Source organism: Anopheles funestus, chromosome 2RL (assembly GCF_943734845.2).
Source record: "Anopheles funestus chromosome 2RL, idAnoFuneDA-416_04, whole genome shotgun sequence".
In the NCBI taxonomy this organism is placed as follows: domain Eukaryota; kingdom Metazoa; phylum Arthropoda; class Insecta; order Diptera; family Culicidae; genus Anopheles; species Anopheles funestus.
The window spans coordinates 100,788,366-100,812,353 of NC_064598.1; the positions used below are offsets into that span (position 1 = coordinate 100,788,366).

The 23,988-nt window shown below is 41.2% G+C and overlaps 1 protein-coding gene and 1 long non-coding RNA gene across 8 annotated transcripts in view; one reads left to right on the plus strand and one right to left on the minus strand.

Annotated features, from left to right (window-relative positions):
• The first annotated feature begins 2,107 nt into the window (after positions 1–2,107).
• Positions 2,108–23,988, plus strand: part of LOC125764227 (uncharacterized) — a 35,381-nt gene continuing 13,500 nt past the window's right edge. Inside the window, exons 1-2 of one of the 7 annotated variants that reach the window (XM_049428222.1) lie at positions 2,108–2,188; positions 9,701–10,491. In XM_049428222.1, coding sequence (XP_049284179.1) covers positions 10,431–10,491 — 61 coding nt within the window. In that variant the 5' untranslated portion in view covers positions 2,108–2,188; positions 9,701–10,430. The other 6 variants (XM_049428220.1, XM_049428219.1, XM_049428215.1 and 3 more) reach the window with 6 other exon arrangements.
• The window catches only part of LOC125764229 (uncharacterized), a 146,717-nt gene continuing 140,394 nt past the window's right edge, over positions 17,666–23,988 (minus strand). The window contains exon 4 of the long non-coding RNA XR_007418443.1: positions 17,666–23,551. This is a non-coding gene — a long non-coding RNA (uncharacterized LOC125764229). The remainder of the gene's footprint in view (positions 23,552–23,988) is intronic.

The window sequence follows — 23,988 nt, forward strand, 5'->3', positions numbered from 1 at the left end:
TGGTGCCACTTTGAGCATTACAATAAAGCTCACAATTCAACATGACCTTTGGTGGCCACTTAGCTAGTCGTTGTTTACCCTTGCCCATCACGTAAACAGGATTAAACGTGCTGCATCGTGGCAAATCGTCAATGGGCTACCGGAAATAGGGGGTTTATGAAATGTCAACGTAGATAAAGCGTGTCGGGTGACGTGACATGTCACAAAATACACCAGACCAGAGCCAGACCTCGTCTGTCCGGTCCTTCCGTCCGGTTGGTCCTCCCCTAATTGTGTCCGATGGATAGTAATGAAGGGGTTGGTGCGAGTGCTATCTTCTCATATTTTTATTTGTACACATTCTATCCTACGCTGTAGCTTCCGCTTTTCCCCACTGTTCTACACTTCCGACATGCTAACAAGCCAACTCCAATCGAAAAAGCCCAACTACCAATCATCAGAACGGCGAGCGAGAGTACATAGTTGAAGGCGGCTTTTATTTCCTTCACTCCCTCATTCGGACTATCGTCGGCGTCGGTGGTTTTTCTTATTTTGCCTTAAAGACAGTCTCGGGATCCTTTCGACCACAGTGCCGGATAGTGGGTCACCCGTACGATGCAAGGGTAAATTAATTAATGTTTGCTGCCCGTCAAACTAATTGCTTTACTTTGTTTTAGTTTGCCAGTGGCTACGGAAGTATACCGGTGGCGACTTTTTGAGGTTATTCCTCCTGTCTACCCATCCGCTACGCGCTCGGACAGTGGTGAAGCATATATCATTTTTTGCTCATTTTTGGCCGTTTTTCTACCGTGTCCAGTACATGGCCGGCAGCGTTCGTCGTTGACCCCGTGTGAAAGTAGACATATAATGAGCTATGGACGAATGAATATGGAACCGGAGATTTCTGTTTGCTACTCGCCTGATTTAGACTTGCCTCTTGAAAAAAAAACGATGTGATAAGTTATCAAAAAAAAAAAAGAAAAAAGCAATAAATTTACTATCAGCTACTCTATTGCTATTGCTGGATTAATGGTAGTAATTTAAAAAAGTCGTCTATAATTCAGATAATTATAGTATAGTATGTTGAACATCTCCCTCACTTACAAATTTCTGTTCTTTATACTAGGAATGAGTTATTTTCTATCAGGAGTAAAATGTTGTTGATTCAGTTGTTTGATAGTGTGAGGAGTAAAAGTTTCCCCAGCCTGTGAATGATGAGTCAGATGACAGACAGAATGTTAATACTCATCTCACTTCAACTAGATTTTCATATCATAGTAACAGCTTCTCGCTATAGCGAATGGGTTCAAATTGGAAAACTCATCTTCATCTTCCCCGTTTATCAATCACTATATGGTGAATATATTCTCATTTTCACAAGAGTGAAGATGAGTTGATCCCCACCAAAAACTTCAACATACTCATGGTAACCTCATCATAATGAGTTTGGTCGAGCTTAACCTTTTCCCCATTCGAGAAAAACCTACCAATAGTACTCACTATGGTGAATGCTGATGATATGAAGGTGAATTGTTTAATGTTTCTCCTTCCGAATGCTTATGCGCAGTGAAGAAGAGGTTTCCCTCTATGAAATTCGCATGGAAACATGTTCACTATAGTGAAATCTTATGAAAACTCATCTTTTCCCCTCACTTTTAGTGACTCGCGTTTTAGTGTTTGTTCTCACAAATAAAAACACCTTCTGCTTCTCGTGAGATAAAATCTGTAAGGTGTATCTTTTCAACGATAAATATAACATCGGTTTAAACATTCTTTCAAATTTTGCATTTCACTTATAATTCTTCATATTCTGATAATTACTAAAGTACATTATAATATTTTAGCTAATTAGAACTTAATGCTTACAATTGAATTTTCCATTCACATTACCATATTTTCCAGCATTTCCTTTACAATACATACACACCCATCATCCCATCAATCACACACAAACATACGCAAAAACAATGATAAACTGAGAGCAGTCTTTACTCTCATGGAAAATCTCTTGCGGTAACTCATGAGAGGAATCCTTCCAAAGCAAGAGCATGAGTGACCGCTCGGGTGTTCGCGACCAAATCAAATGATGAAAATAAACAGAAAAAGGCTTTTCCACCGAACGGTATCCTTTTTGGGGCCCGAATGTGGGATGCTTCGTTCACGCTTCGTCCATCCGCGTCCAGTCAAAGACGGATTTTCATCTCGGTCGGTTTGTATCAGCACTTTTCCGACCCACCGTAACGTGACGTCAGATCCGTCCGTTCGAGGGTGACACGTGTGTGTTGTGTTGTTCTTCGCTTTTCTTTTTCGCTGTGTATGGGAATTTTTGGAGGATATTTGGAAGTACGGCTTTGGGGAGTGGGGCTTTTTTTCCTACGTTTGTGAAAAGTGTTTTCCTTTGCAGTTTTGTGTAAATGGAGCATTAAAAAAACACACACTCACTGTTTGTTCGTAAGCGTGGGAAAATTATGTTCTATTGGTAGGGCGTTTGTACACTGGCACTGCGTGATATGTGAGCTGGTACATGCGAGTAGTTAAGTGTATGAGTTTATGTGAAGATAAGATAGTTAAGTGAAGATGGATCGTAAAACATAAGAAAGTCTTAAGGCGGCCGAAATGCAGCAAATGGAATATTTTATCGTCATCGGTACAAATCGAAACACTTCGACAAATCGGTGAGAAAAGCGGAAGGAGCACCGGGAAACGAATCGTAATCGATGTGGTGTTGTTTTTCTACACGTTTGACCATATTGCACGGATGTATGCTCGGTATGGCCATCACCTTGCCATGCCGGGTCAGTTGCCGTTCTCACTCCTAAGCCGTGGACAGTCCCGTTCCATTCCATTCCATCACAACCCTCGTTATCACGCGTCGCTGATCTTGTCGTCTCGCAGGCGCAAAACTTTCAGCCCACGCATCGCCATCCAACACGCCGGTTGGCACCGTTTGGTACCCGATTGCGATGATGAAAATGAATAAAACATAAAGACGCTGCCGTGAAGCTTCACCGCTGCTTTCTTTGTTTGGCTGTGCCGCCATCGCTACGGCGGAAAGAAAAGTGATCCCGGGAAAACTCACCTCGTTACCTCGTTGTGCCGTTGTTTGCTGCTGGAAGTGATTGCAGTCGCGTCTGCGATGCGTATGTTTGATTCACCATCAGCAGAATCCTAGATCGATTGTGAGTGTTGATATGTGTATAGGTTTCTCTCTGTATGTGTGTGTGTGCTTGGGAATGTGTAATATCAAGGATATCAATTGACCGGGGCACCGAGCAGCATGATCAAAACTAAAGCTTCAACCGTGTATGTTTGTGTGTCCGATGCTGCGCGACAGTCACAAATGGCAACGTGGTGATAAAGATTTTACGACATTGGAATTTGTTGCTAGAGTGGTTTATTAATCCTACCGCACGGTTCAGTGCTCCCCGGCTAGAACCAAAAAGCACACGCACACATTTCCGGGGCCCGGTCGCCACTTTCATCTAATCACGTAAGTTGATCCCCTGCTTTAATGAAATCGAGCCAACGCGCCGAGAAGCGGCAGAGGTTGGCATGACCGTTTAATCCCTCGACCCCGAGATGGATTTCTTGTCTGTGTTTTTATGTTGCCCATGGCTTTATGCATGCTTTCGCATTCGGTGGGAGGCATTATGTATACTGGATATGGTTTTTTACGAATTAATTCGTTCCGTGTTTTGTTGCCTTTTGCCAACGGAGCATTAGACTGTTGCGTTGTTTAAAAGGGCTTTAAATTGATTGGAGATTTCTAAAATTAGGATAAGCATGTAATTGTACGCTTGACACTGTAAGCAATGGCTAAACAAATATATGGGAATTATGTAAACAAATCGTTGTAAATTAAAAAAAAACTAATTGAAAAGTGTTATCATAATTAGTTCCTCTATATCTTATGTACATGTCCTCGTTTTTCTATCTATTTTTCTTATCAATCTGATCAAATCCATGCTGAGGCATTACCACCGAAAAATATGGCCGGTTCAGGCACTTGAATCGAATCAACCAAACGAGAGGGGGGAAGAAAAGTTAGCAACTTCATTCTAGGTACAATTTGTGGCTTATTCAGCAAGTCAGCCAATTTGATCCTCTTATGGTAGTACACGATGAAGTGTCACACACCAGCAAAGGCAAGGGTTGTGAATTGTGATATCAAAAATCCAAGCTAGCTGATAGCAAACCGACACAAACATTGGCATTGCTTTACATGCTTCGTTTCTATTACACCGCTCGTTTCTGATACGAGCTTACTTTTTTTTTCTTCTTCCGTACATGGTACAGAAGCGAAATATCATCACCGTAATCTTTTCCCCGAATTTTACTGAAATGAAGTTTTCTTCCTTTTTGTTGTTGTCGTTGTTGGTCATGCTTCCTTGTTATCAAAAAGCTTCATTTCCCACTGCTCCCATCCCCATCGATTCCGACTAGTCGTTCGTTTGATTGATAGGAACCGATAGCAACACATTTTCCGGCCCGAAAGGTTGAATGGGCTACAAAAATCAGAACCAAGCGGCAAGCGGGCATAGAACAGCATCATTTGACCCCCGGGTGTTTGCAAAGGTTTTCCGGAGGAAACGTCCCTGGCAGCAAGGAGGGTGCACCGGGAGAGATGTAATAAATTGTGAAAGGATTGCCTTAGGCGCTATGATGGCGCAAACTCCGTCGAACTTTCGACCTGACAGTGGGCTTTAAGCCCGGTCGGAATGCCTTTGCAAGCAGTGTGGTGTGGGAATTGGATTTGTAAAACCCGCATGTGAAGGTGAAGACATCGACGACGGTTTTGTTGGAAACTAACAAGAATTGTGAATAGCATCTTAAAAAAAACTCAAACACATACACACACAAACTGAACCAACAAACGGTGAAACGAAGAAACCCAGAACGGATACCTTTGGATGGCGAGGTCCCGAAAGTTCGATCGAAGATTATATTAATGGCCATTGGAAGATTGATTGTATCTGAGGCGTCTTGCATCAACGTCTTAACAGACGGTACGCTTGGGAAAGAGCCATTTTGGTGTTTCAGTTCTTTCTCTTCTAAGAAACAAGCACACACACACAACACACCGACATTGAATGGATATTTTAAAGGATCTTTGATGTGAAACAAAACTGTCGAAAGTGATCGCATCACGGGTGATGCAAAGGAATGCTCACAATACCGGGCGCGTATATGCAATATGGAAAACTGGTAACGAAAATTTACATCCCTCCATTTTCACACAGCGCACCCGTACACGAAAATGGACAATAAAATGGGCGAGCAAGCACAAATCGAAATAATCCACCAAGGAAATGGGTTCCTTTCCCTTCCAAAAATGGCAAACGGCCTCCCGGAAGGCACCGCAGCAAACAGACGGTGCCCGACACAAACCCCACACTCTGGGGGCAAACACTCTCACGCTTACGCTTTTGTTTATGCTCGGAAAATGGACCGTGCAGCGTGGCACTAAGGTCAGTGGTACCCGTGGTACAGGGTGGTGGGGGCATCGCAAGTTAACATAAATCATGATTCACATAATGCCGGCACATGGACTACACGAATGTTTCGTGAATGGCCGTGCATGGTATTCTGTTGGGTTTGTTTTGTTTTCTGCTTCTCATTTCCATTCTCCATCGCCAACACCTACATATCAACTGGCATTCAATGCTCAGCTTGCTTTAAGGAGGCCGAAGGATTCGTACACACGAGAGCTCATAACGATCTGGGATGGGGAAAAATGCGAAGAAGAAGCAACAGCAATTGGCCACATAATGGCAGCGTATGGTGGATGTATTTATTTTGTGTTTTATTTCGCGTGGCCTTTTCCTTAGCTTTCTTTTGAAGGAGGATTCGATTATGTGGCATTTTTTTCATTAGAAGGCATGAAAGAGGTGAAAGTCATCGCAGAAAAATGCAATTACACCTAATGCGGCAGATTGGATTTGATTAACCGTTGCACTTACTTTATTCAAATAATTATTAAAAATAATATAAATTAAAGCTTTATGTATTTTATCCATCGAATCACTAATTTTAGCAGTGCTTTTCAATAGTTGAGTTAACTAACTGTTGAGTTTTATAGCACAAAGACTTTTTCAGATTAAATATTCCAATTCATTTTGTTTGCGAGCCTAAACTCGGTCCTTATCGCGAGATCCTCAGTCCTCATCGCAAGAGACATTTCTGGCTTTTAGGTTTGCCATATTTTCTTAGCTGCATTTCAGAGAATAGGATCAGGAGCACGATCAGCATTATGGATTTTCGCATTTTCCATACCAGAATTTTTACAGCTGATAAATAACACAACGAAAGCAGTTGTTTGCTGCTGCCGGCTACATTCACCGTGGAGAATTTATTACCATTCACTGTTGCCAATTTCTAGAGCTTATGTGAACGAACGGAACGCGATGTCATGTGGCATCGGATCAACCAAAGGCCTCCGTAATACTTGCGAAGGCTCTAATGCGCGCCTCAATACAATGCACGCCAATGCTTTTCATCACCAGCACGGTCCGCACAGTCAATGCTAGGATTCAGGGTGTTAAGGTTGCTTGGTTTCGAAATAACATGTCGCTGAAAATCCTAATCCTGTCAGAGCCCGGTAAAAAAAAACGCAAAACAAAAATCACAAACATGCACGCGTGTCCGTGGGTGGAAAAGTTTTCAAATCTACCACCCAACACAACATTTCGTTGACGGTCGTCACATACGTTTAGAGGGAGAAAGACATACGGTACAGACACAGATAACGAGGTAAGCCTAATGCGCGCTCGTTTTTGGTGGATTGGATTTTAAAGTGGATTATCGTGGGAAGATTTGTTTGTCTGAAGCTTAGCCGTCGAAACCGGCCCCCGGACGGATGGATGGATGGGTGAAAGGGAATGCTTCTGTAGGTTCGTGCAGGTGAGGAAATGGCACTGTATACAGCCCGAAACGACCCGGCTATACAGTTTCGTTTCGTGCGCCAGTTCAGTGGCTCCCCGAAAAGAACAAAGACCGTTTAGTGTTGAAATGGAAAATTGTCCATTGTCTTGCGTTTGTAAGCTCGTACGGATCGTTACCGGCCCGGATGAGGTTTATCTCAATCACAGCCAACCGATGGAAAGCATCCGGAAAGCGAAAAGTAGCTCACATTTACCGTTTTGTTATAAGCTTTAAGCTCTGATTGGAACAAATATTGCGCGATAGATTTATTTTTCTGAGCTCTTTAAACCTTCTACCACAAACAAAAAGTGTTCTCTGCATTTGTTTGTACAGCATAACATCCTTCCTATATCTCATACACATGGATGGTTTAGTTTTAATCACAACTCTCACGATGAAACTCCGAAACCACGTGCTGACGACGCTGCATCAACAGCTAATTCCCCGGTGTAATTGAATTACTCCCAGTTCGGCCACAAAAATCGATGTTCTAGCGAGGGTGAAAGAATACAATCTCCTCACCAAACCTTACGTCCAGGTATCGAACGAGACTGATAAAATTAGCTCACACCGAGATTGCGTACTAATTATTGACATTAGTTTTTCTTTCATTTTTCCCACCATCCTGTTGCTTTTCTTCGGTCTGTGGCGAGCCTATCGCACTGGCAGCCCCGAATTAGTTATCATCACCGTTGGTGGTAATCAAATTTGCATTACTAAAAATGTCTTACAATACTTTTCCCACCCGAGCTTTTAAAAAGCCAATGGGGGAGAAATTTTCACTCCACTCACCCGGTTGTGAAACTGTCGCGTTCGTTAGTGGAAAATTCAATCATCATTATAACAGCGTTGCCGGCGTGCCGGTACCAAGGGCGCTCCCACAAACGGGCGTGTCAGATATCGGAAAGGGTGGTTGGAATATCTTCATCCTAGAATCAAACCGGCAAACACTTCAAATGGTGTTCGATACTTTTCCCCGTTCGAACGTTACCTTTCTGCCGCGAGGCATACTGACACGGTTGTCGTTGTGCCGGTGTTAAGCAGTGGAAGAAATGTCGTCAAGCTACAATCGCTCCCTCACGTAACATTGTTGTGGATATATTCGTTCTAATATGTTACTCTACGGGGACTAAAAGAAATGAGAAAACTGATTAAGAGTTTTTTTCTTCGCATTTTTGTTCGGTTAAGGTTAGGACCTGTTGAGAGTGGTTTAAAATTTTCAGCAATTGAAAGAGTTTCAAATACACATAAATGACTCCCAGGATAGACAATTCCCTAGTGATTAATTTTGTGATTTTTAGATGTTTACGACTTATGCAAGGTTACCGTAGCTTCAGTTTAGAGACACCACATTGGTGCGGATATTGCCCTAAACTTGCAGAAATAACAAACATTCATGAATTCATATATTTAGTATAACATAAAACAAAGCCCCGAATCCAATTTATGTTTAAATTAAGCTTCAAAAAAGATGTTCGGTTTGTCTGATATTCCCTTTCTGCTTAGCTTATTTTTAATATCCCCAACACCATCCGGTACCACGTCTGACAGCAGCCACCCTAATAACAATGAAGGATGAGGCGTAAACTGTATTCTTTATAAACTGTTTTACATTATCCATTTCCACTTTCGATACGCGGAACCATCTTTTCCTATCTTGTTCCACCGCATTTTGAGGTGCGTCCCGACACCGGAAGAAAATCTTTCCAATCTAGTTGAGGACGAACGATGCTAGTACATTATTTATTCAACTCTCATCTGGTCGGACAGGAGAATTTTTTTTTCAAGCATATATTTCTATCACCATTTCACCGAGTCTTCTTTACTTCCTAGGAGGGAAGACTAGCGTGTGCAACAAAAAAAAACCATCTTTCTTTAAAGCTTTTTCTTTGCTGGGAAGTCTTCGGATGTATGAAGTAGAGCTAGCTAGTTATGCTTTCTATCGCTCTTTCCAGCAGGGAAATTTGACCAGCTTTTATGTTCTAATTTGAATGGCTACAGTACCACCGATAAGGACACACCATTTTTGTGGGAAAGTGCTTTCAGCAAAAAGAAAACAAATTTTCTTTGCGCTTGACTTGCGCCTGAAACAAGGGAGAAGCGGCAACCAGCACAAATAACCAATGACGTGCCGTTTCAATAAACCACCGGTGTTGTCGATCGTGTGGTCGATGCAAAAGAATATCGGTAATTTAATTTAATTTAAGCTGATTTATGTGTTGGTCTGCGGCAATATGGCTAACGTTTCTGTGATAAACGATGGGATCGAATTGAAATATCGTTAGACATATTTTGGTTTTTTGTTTTACTTTTAAAAAGGGAAACTTTTACCTTTTAACACATTTTTCCAATTCAATTTTAAGAAAAGCTTTGTGAGTTACGCTTTAAAATTACTTAAAAATCAATTAACACAGTACAATGACTGTATAATTTTTATTGTGTCATGTACCTTTTCAAAATGTTTCTTCTCCGTTTTTGTGATTTCTCCAAAGATTGCTCAAATTTAATTAATTCAAATAAATATCACTCTGCATGATTGCGCATGCATGAATAGCACCCAAATTTGCACCATTCTCTTCATAGCTTTCGTTTTTTTTATTGGCGTTTGCATTCAAATATAATAAACATTGGTCCGTTCTCTTTGTTTGCTTTCAGACTGCATCACAATAGACCGGGAAGTCGCGTGAAGAAATATGCACCAAAATAAAACACTACTCTGCTGCGGGCTTATTGGAAGGAAGCGAGAAGTGTGCATGCATCATTGATTTGGAGTGTTTTTATATATATTTTTTTTCTTTAGAAATCATCGAATCTAGTGAAACGAACAAACGAACGAGTTTCTTCGTGTGGGTGAAAATCAAAAGGAGGCGCCCAGTACTTCACGATCGGAAGGCGCAATATAAAACGCTACTACGGATTTATCGAGCACCGTGTGCAATTGTTCCGTGCGAGTACTTATCATCGGATAGTACACGCAGATATTGTGCAGTATGGTGTGAGTGCGACAAGAGTGAAAAGGAAAAATAAAACAGAGAGAGAGAGAGAGAGAGAGAGAGAGAGAGAGAGAGAGAGGGAAAAAGAGTAAACCGTCGTATTCCCAACAGCAACCAAACCAAAGTGCCAAACATCAGCACCTGAGTGTGGAAAATCCTACGTCCGGTTTTGAGTTCGGTTTTCTGGCCAGTTGGCCAGTTCTTGCTGGCCACCCGGCAAGAAGCATTCCCTGTGGAGTAGCAAAGCACAGGAAAAAAAAGAAAAACAGCAACCATCATCCACAACAGAAAGAGCAACGTTTTCGGAAAAGCCTCACAAGTCGACGAAAACCACAACTGTGGTGGTGTTGCTTCCGAGCACCGTGAACATATACCTTGGGGCGCACGGTGTTCCCCGGGAAGTGATAGGTTTTTTTCTCATCCCGGTAGTCTTCAACCATCCAGTGAGGTCGTGTCTCGCCGCATGTGTATAGCGCCTTGGCACAGGAAGATCTACGATACGCGGGGCACCAACGGTACCGGACCAACGGTCGGGAAATGTGGCTCCCAGTAGTAATGGATTTACGACTCCCCATCCTCTGTTTGCTGATAGTGGCAGGTACGTGCCGGGTTTTGGAAATCGATCCCTCCCTAATGCTATACATCCATTTATCGTCGCACACCGTTACACACCGTGTGTTTTCCTTCCGTTTATATGTTGCTGTTTTTCACTTCATTCGAGTTTTTTTCTCCTCGTTGTTTTGTTTCTTTGCTTATGGAAGGTGTTGCTAGCACATTCGTGCTGTGGAGACATGGCAGAAGGAAAATTCTGCGTACTCCGGTGTGCTACATGCTTTCTCTTCCCAAATTTTTATTTTGCGATCAATTGCATTCGCTCCGTTCGTTGAATAGCTGATGAACGATGGGACTCATGGTGCTTATTGGATTGGAGAAGGGAATGTGGCGGTGAAGGCGTCAGCGAAGAAATTGGGTGAAAATGAAAATGGTTTTAACTTGTGTGATATGTGTGAACAGTTTTCACCATGCGCCTCTGTGGAAAGTGCTATAAATTCGCCAAGTCTTATTGAGTTTTCGTTATTGATCTAGAAGATCGTGGGAAATAGGGAAAACGTTTTAGATCTATGCGTCCCATGGCGTTTCCATATTTTTTCCTCGAATTGGAAAACAACTTGAACATCTAGTATTTGTAAATATATTAATAAATAATTTGAAATATTCTTTTATTTAAATAAAAATATCTTTCATCTGCATTTGTTCAAGACATGTTGTTCCGTAAAAAAAATGCTTCCAAGTGGAAAAACTGTTTCAATACAAATATAATTCCTCCGCGTTGTGGTTCGAGTTGAAGCCTACGATTGGCAGGAATAGTGGTTTACATTTCATGTTTCCACAAGCGTTTCCATTGCTTTATCAAGCTCACTGCTCTCTCTTTCCTTCTTTCTCTCCATCCAACCGGTAATCACGTTTCGTAACGGAATCACAAACGTAGTAAAGCGTAATGGAAAATTGCAACCATTCGAGTGAAAGCATAACCTCCGATCTTACCGATGTTCCAACCACGCCGGGAATGCGTTGCATAATGCGCCCCTGCTCGCATAAAGCCCTGTGCATCCGAAAGGGAAGCATAGGACCTTTGCCATTTTGTTACGAGTAGCTTTCACGCTGCTATTGCGTCCAAATGCGATTGTTATTTGCGCCCGATAAAGCGGGACGCGCTAGTGTGAGTGAATGCGATACTTTGTGCAGCGAATGCAACGTGCCACTTGTACGCGGTGTCATTTGCACACGGCTACGAGAGTCGCGCACCGTCCAACTTTGTGGATATGGCATTTCATATGGGAAATGAACGACTAGGGTGTCCTGGAAAGCATGATGCATCAGCGTGGTACACCGTGCCGTTTGGAAGAATCGTTGGTACAGAAAGCTAATTAGTTTAAGATCGTATCACACGGTAGAGCAAATGAGTATTTTGCGCTCAACTCAGGTGCGAAGAAAGTGCCATTTTTTCTACAGTTTATTGCTTTTGAATGTAAATGGTAGCCATAAGTTAAACAAACAGTTATTTCTACTGAAAGCATGCTTGGAAAAGGTGATTTTAAACGTTGTTTTAAATAAATCAAATATATTTAAATTCAATTCCAACGAAGCTACAAGGTAACGACCTAAACTAGCCGTTAGTCGACATTACGTGTTGTAGCACAAAATCAATCACAATGACAAGCTTTCTTGCTTTCAAATCAACCAATCGTGTTTGTGGCACTGATTAAAAATGAATCCATTTCAAGCTCTTTCTGATCACAAAATAGGTTCACAAACTCGAGCACAAATTACAGTTTGTTTCCAATCGGTTGAATCAAAATCTTATGCTAATCCTACCGCAACGTTCTTGCTGGTAGAAGATGCAGGTAGAAAACCAGCATAGGGAATCTGATTTAACTCGTATCCTACAATGGGAAGCACAAAGCAAGCCAATATTCAGCTCATCCAGCAGAAGCCAATCGTGCCACAATACAAACGATAGTTCTCCCGATAAACGATGCCATCGGAAGTGATGTGAGAAACCCTTTTTGTGCAGCTTTCCTTTGTGTATCTTGAACTTACAGCAGTCAGTCAGTCTTGTATTGCTAAGGACGACGTTTTCAATCTCGTCCTCTGTTCTTAGGCTGGGAAATCGATAAAGACTTGTTTGATGTGGACAACGACGTAACGTATTGACAGAGAAGCTGTTATTTATTACTTTCTTTATCAATGTAATTGTAAATTTATTTAATTCATAAGAAGAGTAAACTCAATTATTGCAACTGAAAAAAACACTACCTAACAAATCATTATCATGTTGCAATAAATGTCTGATGATGTGAAATGAAATTCGCTTCCAAATGTTCTCACTGCAGTAGATTTTCCCCTTCTTTTCCTTTTCCAATTTTCTCACCTCACATCGAGTGGTAAGGATACCGGCAATTTAATGATTGATTGATTTTCGCCCAATGCCCAACGGATCAGAACTCTACGGAACTCTTCATGGGTAGTGTGCTACCCATATCTTACTTGACTACTTCCAAACGTCACTGATTCCGGCGAGCTGTCCAGGAAAATGCTTTACCCATGTACGGATGTTGGATGAGCTTTGAACAGATTCATCGCATCAAATGTGCTCGAGATGTTTGACGACTGTTTCGGGGATGTGTCAGAGAGAACGAGTGAGTGCAGTATGCTCAACCATTGCCCGTTATTGTCGGTGGTAGTTGTGCAAGAAGTGGAAATTCAATTTTCTATCACGTATTTTATCGTTTGACATCCCAGCCAAGACCGGTGGGTAGGGGAACGAAATAAATCCTAGGCTTTTCAATCAGTCTGTCCTTTGCTTCCTTCGCACTTTGACTTCGTTCGTGTTCCCTTGCCGGAGGTTTGCTTACTTCTTTGTTGAGGTAATCGAACGTGAAAATGTCGATTATGAGATATTTCTTGTTTGTTACTGGTTGATCAACAAGAAAAGTCCACAGGATCACAGCAGGGTTCCTAACTAAAAAAAACCTTTCCCAGGAAGACGCCACAATCGTTTCTTCTCTCATTCCGACTTTGTTTTCAACCACAAATTTGTTTAAGTGATTTAAGTGATTTGTTTAAGTGAAACAAAAGGCATGAGCTTATGTGATTGGTTAAGTGAAAAAGCTCTATGCATATAGAATAGCTGGAAAATGCGAACATGAGCATTAAAAGTACAGCTATGTCAGCAGTACAAATATATCGTCAAGGCATTCGGTGCAATTATGGTGGAAACCATTTATAGGAAGGCATTTTATTCTTCACATGAAGACATTACAGCAATACAGAGAATGACAGTTGTTTAAAAACATTAGTGTAATTCCTTATAACTCGATACATTTATGTAACCTTCCTGATTGTTAATATCTGTTTTACTTTGGAGTGTAAATTTCACCAATTCTCACCAACAATTACAAATCCCTTTTTTGAAACATTTATTTGATTTTGGCTCACTTTTAAAACAAGTGTTGTTTCAATGGAATTATAAAGGTTTTCCCATTTGCTTTAAGCGATTCCATTTGATTGTCTTTTAAAAGGAAGCAAGTCTGTGGAAAGGATTTAAATCCTGCACACACAAACATGGATAATCTATTACCTATCTAATTTCTTATTCCAAGCACGTTTTGCAAATTGTTCTCAAATAGTTCCACTTGATCTCGCCTTTCTTCATCCATTATCCCGTTCGTGGGTTTTGGGGTGGAAAATGGATGAATGGTGCTTTGTTTTATTTTCTTTCAAATTATGCACGACAGTGTTCGCAAGAGTGTACGAACGGTATCGTTATACTATTATTGGTGCTTTAAAGCGGTTTCCGAAACAGAGGAATTGTGTGGCCCTTTCGTACAAAGGCTTCACGTGCAAGTTCCTGTTATGATGATGCACCCTGCATGTCATCACCAATCGAACGACTTTTATCATCATGGCCACCGAATGGACACATTACCACGTACATCTTTGTTGCCTTGTGGTACCACTAGCTCGCTTTTGGCGCGAAAATTCGTGAGAGGAGCGTTGGCATATGCAACATGTACTCGCATGGAAAATATTGACTGACGGGTAAACTGTGTCCGGAAACGAAGCGCGAATAGTACGGGGAAAAAATGCAGATAACAACATCACCAACGGACCATGCCAGCTGAAGCTGTTGATCTGTGTGCTTCTGTTCTGAGTATACGGCGATGGGGGTGAAAATTGATTTTTCTACAAAATTGAAATCTTAACTGGGCTTCAATCCATTTTGCACGATGTGCTCCTGTTAGACGGTGATATGAAATGGTACCGATCACCCGCGGTACAGGTATTGCTGACATCGGCAACTACAGGATGCACGAGAAATTGGATAACTTTATTCAATTGGTTCGCTTCGTAACAGCTTGCACATCAAATTGATTTGTTTATAGCGTTCCATTTGCGAACAGTTCGCTTCAAAATAGAAGCCATTTGAAGCGGAGTAAAAAAAGGGGAAAAAACAAATCCAACATCGTACCCGTGACTAACTTTTCCTTTTATCCCTAACAAATCAAACACCACGATTATGAATGACAAGCTTTCCGCGCTATGTTTAACTATTGTGTACAACGCTTTTATTTTCTAGGGACACAATTTTGTGCTGTAAAATACTTTCCGTGTCACACGTCACAAACAATTTCAGAGCAATCGTGGCAATTAACAAAAAAAACTAATTACCAATCTGTCATGTTAAGCTTCAAAAACAGACCCTCTTATAATGCAATGCATTGCATGTGGAGCACTTTTCACATTGTTAGCTCAACAAAGGCACAAACATAAAAGAATGTTTTAATTTTACACAACTTTCGATGGGAATATATAGCTCATACTGTGCCTGTGCCTGTGTAGCGTGTCAGCATGAGCAGAGCACGATAGTTCTATTGAAAAAGAAAAAAGATGCATACAACGCACAGTGCCATAATTTTGAGACATAAAAAAGGTAAAATGCTGATGATATGCTTTTTAAAGAAAATCTAAAAAACTCATTTAAATCTCACCGCAGCTTGGATCGCTTCGCATTGCTATTCGTAAGCGCACTGCATTTAATGGACTAAGAGACTGGTTGTGTAATTCAGCCAACGCGTTGCAACATCTAAAACATCCTCGTACCGGACATCACTGTAACTGCTTTGCATAATGAGCATCTGTGTTGGATGATACCTTCAGCTTCCCAGCTATGGGGCATCTGCTACGTGGTCGAAAATCGTTTGCCAAAAAAGCGGTTGAATGATCGAACGTAATGTGTGTGCACCGGGTACGCCCGAAACGTCCTACACTCACGTGCGCCATCGATCGGAATGTGGGATGTAGCCAAGCATAAGCCGCGTAATTCTACATTCGCATAGTTTTATGTGCATTAGTTTAATTATGTTCTGTGTTTTTCCCCTTATCCCAAATGCGTACCGTGCAACCGATGCGCTTTGCTTCCGCGGAAACAAGTGATTAGGGAACCAAATACCAAAACAAAACAGATGTGTTTGCACTACTGATTGCAACGCCGATTGGCCGAATTGGAGGAAGGGAGTTAGTTTATTTTACCCAGCATCAGGAATGTTGCCTACAATGTGTGTGTGTGTGTATTTGTAGCGTGGAAAAGTGGAACGCTTTTTGATGGTGGAATGTTGCATTTTATGTTTCATCCATAATGAAGTTGTTGTTTGTGTGATGAAAAGTCTATTTAGCTAACAGGGAAAGCGGACGGACTGATTGAAGCGCTACCCATGAGTAGGTTTGATTGTTACTTTGAAGAATTCGAATGGAATGTTCAATCGTCGTGTTACATATGAATGGACGAGTGCGTTCCATATGAATGGAAAAAGTAAGTTGAACAAATTGATTTAAATTCGTTATCACGAACGAATCTTTAATGCTTGTTTAATTTTGCATCCGCCTGCAGCTATGCAATCAAATGTAGGATTTGATTTATTTGTTAGCTTATTGCTTATAGTATTAGCTTTCAAACTTTACCAAATCAGGACTACCTATTTTGGACTAAATCAATAAATTGATTGATTGTTTCACATATTTTCCTGTGCATGGAAGCTCTAACAAGCTTCCCAGATGAATATAAAAAAAATCGTTTTTACCAGCAAGCAAGAATAATTAATATTCATGCAATAGTTATTCAAGTTTTGTAATATCTAACTTCTTAATTAATAAAATCGCTAGACTATATTATAAAAAATATTCATCTACAGGTCATTCATAAGGTTTCATCGTACATTAAAATGCAGACAAGCAGCCTCATTCCGGCAGATTTCCGAGGGTCAAAAACCACAACGATCGCAAAAGGTTGTTGCTATTGTGAACACTGTGTGCGCTAAACCATTCCCATAAATATGACTATTTCGGACGAGACCTCCGGAGAATTGCCGGCCAGGCTCGTCCCATGGCATCCGATCGATGGTGCCTTTTTTTGTTTGCTTGCGTTGGTTTGTGCTAATGCCAAACAAGAAGCCCCCCGTGGATTGTTTTGTGCCACCACCTAATCCACCCTTTGGCTGGCCGTTGGTCCCGTTCAGTGAGCGGGCCAGCATTAGCAGCAGCAAAAAACACAAACGACTTGTTTCACTGGACAGGTGTACCGACCGAAGATTGGTTTTTGGGGGATTCGTTTTCAATTTAGCTCGCGTACCGGTTCGGGTGTAGTTTAGAACCTTTTCCACTACCATCCAACCAATCTGCTCGCAGTTACACACTCCCAACTCATCGCTTTTCCTCTACGATCGGGACCACCACAAAATCCCCAACACGCATACAAACAGCGGTTAAATAAACCCAAAAAAAATCCTAAATTTGCTATCATAACGTGACAGCATTGAAGCTGTTTCTATGCCGTGTTGCAAATCCTTCGAACAACCTGGTATTTCGGTCCGGTTCTGGAATCTTATAATCGTCCGATGGTATTACTTTGTGAAGCTGGGATGAACAGGGCAACTAGCACAGAAAAGAAAACCAAAGCAACTCAGAAAGGTCAGTTAAAGGGGCTGATTTCTTATTAAAGAGAGTAAAATATGTGTTGATATCTACTTCAAACACACGCGTCCCAGACAAAACGAAAAAAAGGACAAGAAAAAAAGGCTTAACCGATAATGAAAATGATACAATCTGGCATGGGTCTAAAAGTGATTTTTGGGGAAAAGTACTATTTGAGTAGTAATAGGAGGGATAGAAACTCCTTTTATTGTTGTGCCTCCTTATATTCTGCGATTGTTTGGTTGGTTGATGGTTGGTTTTCTATCTTCAAATTTCTGTCTTCATAACAAAATATTTTCTTTTATGTGAAATTGTAATAGGTATGTTTAACAGCATGAAATAATTATATTTTCAATCAATTAATGCTATATTTGTATGTGAAAGTATACCTCAGTATATTCTCAGAATACGTTCAATTAAAATGTTTATTATCTGAACTGAAATCAAGTTTTTGTGTTAATTTCAATTATTTATTATTTTACTTATGAATCGTAAATATTTAATTTTTGCTATATCGTTCATTTTGTTGCTAGTTTAATTAAATTTCCACAACTGCTTAATACCAACCTTCCTCCGGTGGTAGCGTTATCCTTTGGTTTACAGCAGACCAAAAGAAGGTGTTTCAAAAACCCAAAACTGTCATCAAGGCTTGCATAAATGCACGATTTGTTGCAGCATAATTCATTTCATTTGAGCATAATCCTTGGTGCAATTTAAAACAGAACTCCATCCATTTCGGGTTGTGCCAGTTGCGGCACAGTTAAGCATTTATCCTTGCCTCGCCGGTCTCGTGTCCCATTAGAAAACCGTTCGCATATTTCCAACCCAGAAGGCCCGGATTAGGCTAGAAAACATGCAAGTTTTCACACAATCCACAGCATCCGGCTACGATTTATGCTCTATGCACGCGAAACACTCACATACAAACGTGTGCACGGTACGGTGAAGAGATCCACTCATTTTCACTCGAAACTACGATTACAATTTCCACTAATCCAATGCAAACGACACGGAAGGTAAGCTTTTCCCCGAGCACAAGGAGCACACCATTTTTCCATCTCCTTTCGGAGCGGAAAGCACCTTTCGCATGTTTTTAGCACCAAGCTTTCATACAAATGCAAACAAATTACGCAACACGGGCAATGTTCGGTTCGAGCACTTTGTGGAAAATGGTAGATTTGGGGAGCGAATATGTTCTATTCCTCCTTCTTCCGGAAAGCAAAATTTCTTTGCTGGCACTATAAACGTGGCTTATGCAAGTCGGAAGCCGGAAAAACATAAAGCATCGTGTGACATACGCTTTCCAGCGCCCGGGACGGATGGTGGTAAGTTCTGTAATGCTTTATGCAGCGTGAAACGAAAACAACCGGCACTAGTATGTATGACACAAACAACGAACTTTTCACGGGTGATGACACCGACAACGTCGCGCGTGGATCTGGAAAGGATTAAACTTTTAAATTAGATTCCGTTTCTTAAGCTGCCTTTTTGCGAGACGAGTGGGCGAATGAGTTTCGCGTGTCAAGTCACGATCGTGACCCAGTAAGTAGTAAGATCGAAAACGCACTTTCGGAAAGTTCAGCTTTACCGAGTACCGAATGGGCCGAAAAGTTCACCCTAACCGTGTCTTCATTTCGTGTCGATGCAACGATGTTTCGAGTAAATCCACCGTCGTCAAAATGACAATAGGTATTAAAATGAAAGGTTTTTGTTCTGCTGAAAAAGGGAAAGGAATTCGCCTGTACAAGGCAAGAGAATCCCGCTGGGTGGAGTCAACATAAACGAGTCGATGAATTTTATGATACATCGTAAATCGTTCCGGAAGATGGGTTTAAAGTTTAAGTTCTACATTCACCGCCACGTCCCGTTACCGAGATTGGTGTCGGTGCTGATTTGAAAGGTTGTGTTGGCTTTATGGCTCAATTTGTTAGGTGCCGGTTTTCGTTGTGGACGATGAACTTTTGCATGAAACCATCTCAAGACGCTCATCAATCGATCGGAAAACTTTTGGACTTTTATTAACACTGAGTTTAAGTGTTTTCCCTGCCCTGCGTGAGGCGTAGAATGTTTCAATTTAGAAGACAAACAGTAGGTTTATTGAAATGTGACTGATAATGTCGCTAAGTAAGGCAGAAAGCTTATCATTGTGAGCCGCAGGAGGTATATGATATGATCGAACAATTTTCCTTCACGAGTGCTATTAACTTATTCCTCCATAACCTGCGGAATGGCCACCAATGCCACAAGATTTGGTGAAAAAGTGTTTAAATGACATAAGGCTATATTGTGAAGCTTTAGATATAAACTTTACCTAGAACTTTATTCTCTGGTAAACTGTTGATCTCTCACCTGCTTGAATCTTTGTACAGCTATCTATTCAGAAGAATGTTTTGAACATCCAATTATTAATGCTCTACTCCCTTCAACTTCCCTTTAAGTCTTGACTTAGCCTAAATACTTGTCTTCAATGAAAAAGCTCACCATTTCTTAAAATAGTCATAAATCAATAAATAACCGTCTTAGGACTTCAACAACTATATGAGGCTTAAAGTAACTTAAACCTGATCTACTCTCGATGATTAAATTCCTTTTTTACTCCACTAGACAGTGGGCAGAATGTTCTATTCTTTGTCTTGAATATTTTGAAAACCCAACGAAAGTTTAAGAACCAACCCATCGCTAGTGGGTCCACTTATCACCATCAACTAGCAAGCAACTTCCGTAAGTAGCCAAAATTGACCCTTCGACCGTTACCGAAAGAGAGGAAAAAAAAAGAATGTGTCCACCAGCAAATGGGTTAACTCTGTCGCGGAAACAATTTTCGGCACTCGTAAAAGTTCCACGGAGGGTGATTAATTTCCATCTTCCCTCACTACCCTCTATTGCGCACGTCCAGATATCACGCTAGACCGGAAGCGTCCGGACGGCACCAGAAAGTTCCAGCCGGAAAACAACGATCTGAATGGTTCTGAACCGTCACCATATCATACAGACAGCCACGTGTAGAAAAACGCTTTCATCTGGGCACACGGACGCTCGGTTGCGTCTCAGGTTCTGTGAGCCTTAGCCACACAATCAATTATCTCCTTGTTGATTTTGACCACCAGCCGGTGACCATTTCCCGGAAGCCATACTTCCGGTGGTCACCGGCAACTAGCAATTTTTTATTCTATCCTCTTCTGGACGCTGCTCGTTACGGGACTCTTCACGATCGTCGTTTCACTGTGTGCTCTGCGTGTGGATGTATTTTTGTTCGTTGTTCTCAAGAGCGAAATGATGGAAAAATGCGATGTCGTTTTGTTGGGTTTTTTTTGGTATGTGTATGTTTCTTTCTAGCTATTCAATGTGCCCGCTAAAGACCAACCTCTTTCGGTTCCTGTCGATGACTTCTGGAGGGTCCTTTTCGGTGTGAGCGTGTATGTGGTTCGTCTGCAACGTGTCCTTTCATCGATGTTTCTTTTGTCGCACGGTCGGTTAGAAAAATAGTGTCAGTCGTTAAATTGTGTTCTTTCGCAGTGCCATTCCTTGTTGACTTTGGCTGTATTGGATGTTGAAAAAGATGAGAAAATTTTGGAATTCGATGGTCGGTCAGGAAGGTTGGCTAGCAGGAACAGGTATCCGGGAAAATTATTTGGCGTTGATTATTTTATGCGACTTTTGGTGAAGACGGAATGGAACGTTTTTGTGTCTTTGGAAAGCAATAGATCGATCATCATTTATTACGCTACTAATAATCGATGGTTATCACTTGATTGGTTTAATTAAAACGTAGCACATAGTGAAGTATTTTGCTTGCTTATTCGAATAATGTGACAATCAAATCTCGATCTTCTTCATCTAGCATCGCTAGGCGGGAAGAGTCCGGCAACAATAATTAAACGACTTTAAACGTCTTCAATATCTGCAAACTAAACCTCAAAAACGACGAAAAACGACACGGGAACATTCCACCCAAAACTTATGTTTATACTGAATTCTTCGTTGAAAGTCTTTCCAGTTTTCGTATCACCATTTTTCCACACAGTTGACAAACGTTCTTGATCACAGTGTCAAAGAGCACGTTGAGTTATGAAGAAGCTCGTTTTTCACCAAGTCAAGTGATTTTTACAATTTTACGAGTTCTATGAATTTAAATTGAATTTATTAACTTTTACCCTGAAGGAACGGAATCGTTTCTTCGTCGTCGTCAATCCGATCGAATGGAGGAGCACATTTTTACACAAGCTTCAGCTTGCAGTGAGCGCAGTAGAAAGTAAGTGAAGTAGTAAGCAAGCAAAGACAGGGAAAAGAAAAGAAAGAACTAAATGTCCCTCAGGACACACTAGAAGGACATCGCCTTGATGTGAGCCGAGAGAACGAATTCAATGCACCCGAACGTCACGTTCGATAGTGTGTTTAACGAACTTGGTACACTTGGGGTTCATTTTTAAGAGGATTATTTTGCCGTTGCAGTAGAAAAGTAAAGTTAAAAACTTTTTTTTTTCTCAAATATTCAAACCGGCCCAATAGGAGATTCAATAAATTTGGTTGGATGGTGTAGTGGTTCGAAGTTCGACCGACCTACTGGGAAGTTCTAAAGTTGTAAAGGCTTTTTTGGTTGATGAAATGGATGGTGAGGATGACAAAACACCTACAAAAGCCAGCACTTGACTAAGCACGGGTTTCAGTGCACATCTGCCATCTGCTGTTACGGGTGGGACATTCCAGACGCTGCCATTTTCCATCCCTCTTTCAAACACCGTTAAGTTACTGAACTGAGTTTTAGCCGGGTTTTTGTTCTTTAAGCAGCTACTGTCACACGTGGCTGTTTCGAATTGAAGAGGTTGCGTGCCACTTCGTACCACTTTTTGCTCTTATCCGACGTGTTTATGGAATTGAAAAACCCTTGTAACTCACCTTTGGCTTGTTTGCTTTCGGTTCTTGCGCTGTGCCGATCAGAGCCCGATATTGAAACTGCTTATCATGTTGCCACGTGTCTTACACAGCTTAGGGTGGATCTTTCCTTGTGTCGGTTTCAGAAGAATGTGGTCTGATCGTTCTGAGAGGGGTGTCTACAATATGCAAAAGCAAAAACCAACCCGGTATGTAAAGATGACGACGACGAAGAGTTGTTAATGATAATCCAGCGACTGTATGTCTGCGTGTGTGCGTGTTTGGGTGTGTCTGGGTGCGAGAAACAAGTTCCGTTCAGGTGAACCTCATAAGTGGGATGAATAACGAGTTTTCCGTTACCAGCTACTTGATTCATCCCGCGAAGTCATGTGCAAGATGGATGGGGATGAAACGCTTCCCACATACTGTTTGGCACGCCGTGGTTGGTTTGTCTCGTGTCGCCATACGATGGAAAGTGGTATGTAGCTCCGGGAAAAGGAAACTCGTTGTTACTGGAGGATATTTTTTCTTTTCCTTCTGCCGGTTGGCAACGCCTTGTCAACCAGTCTGCCATTGCTAGGTCAACAACGGTACAAACATCCGTCAACAGACACAAAGAATTTTTTTTCCATTTCCATATTTCCCTTAAAAACACACATAAAATAAGCTGGAAAAAGGGACGCGTCACACAACACACTCCGGTTCAGCCGGTGTGAGGATTTATCTGAGCTTTTCCGTCAAATTTGGTGCCTGGCAAATGTGGATTCGAGGAAAAGTTTTTTTTTTCATGTGTTATTTACAAGAGAGAAAAAACACAACTAAAGCATTCATGTGATAAGCACCGGCATATTTAGGAATGGTTCCTGGTAGAAGCAGTCAAACGATCATTTTAAACTTTTTTGTAAAAAATGTTTTTGTCAAAGGACTTTCAAATATGTTTTTCGCGATGGAAAACAGTCAACAGTCAGAGTTAGAAAGCTTTCTTCTGCAAATTTTTCAAATACTAATATACTTATTGTATTAATACTTTTATGAATTTTGTTTGTTTAAACTTTTTGTTTAAACATTATCGAAAATATTTTCCCCGCAATATTACCACAACTTCAAGCATGCCCAATTATTCAAACGCTTTAAAATTCGAAAAATCGTCTTTACATACCATTTCTGCCTCAATGTTGAACGGTACACGGTGGTGAAAATTGTTTTCCAATTTTTCTTCAGCATCAGGCACCCGTGCCTCTCTTATCGCGTGCCACCTGAAAAAGATGAAGACGATATTTTATTCAACGCAGAATTGCTCAAACCAATTTCATCTCGATTCATTTCCGCCCGGATGGTGAAATCTCATTTTTCATAACTCCAAGTTGGTTTCTCGTGGTGGTTTTGCGTTATTTGTTTTTTTTTATTCATTTTTCCAATTGCTTCGCAGCACAGCTACTGTGTAATATTGCTGAAGAGCATGATTGAATGAAGATGAAGAGAAGAATGATATTATTTTGGGTTTGCATAACACTTCAGGAGATTGAAAGGTGGAATTATATTTACAGGTGCTGCTGCTGGTTTGGTCTCGCTGTTATGGCGTTTAAGGTGGCGCAACATTTTACCACTTTTGTGTTTAACCGTAGTGTCTACGACCAAAAAAATACACGTTGTTCTACGACCGCCTACCCGGGTAGGCCATACATTTTGTATG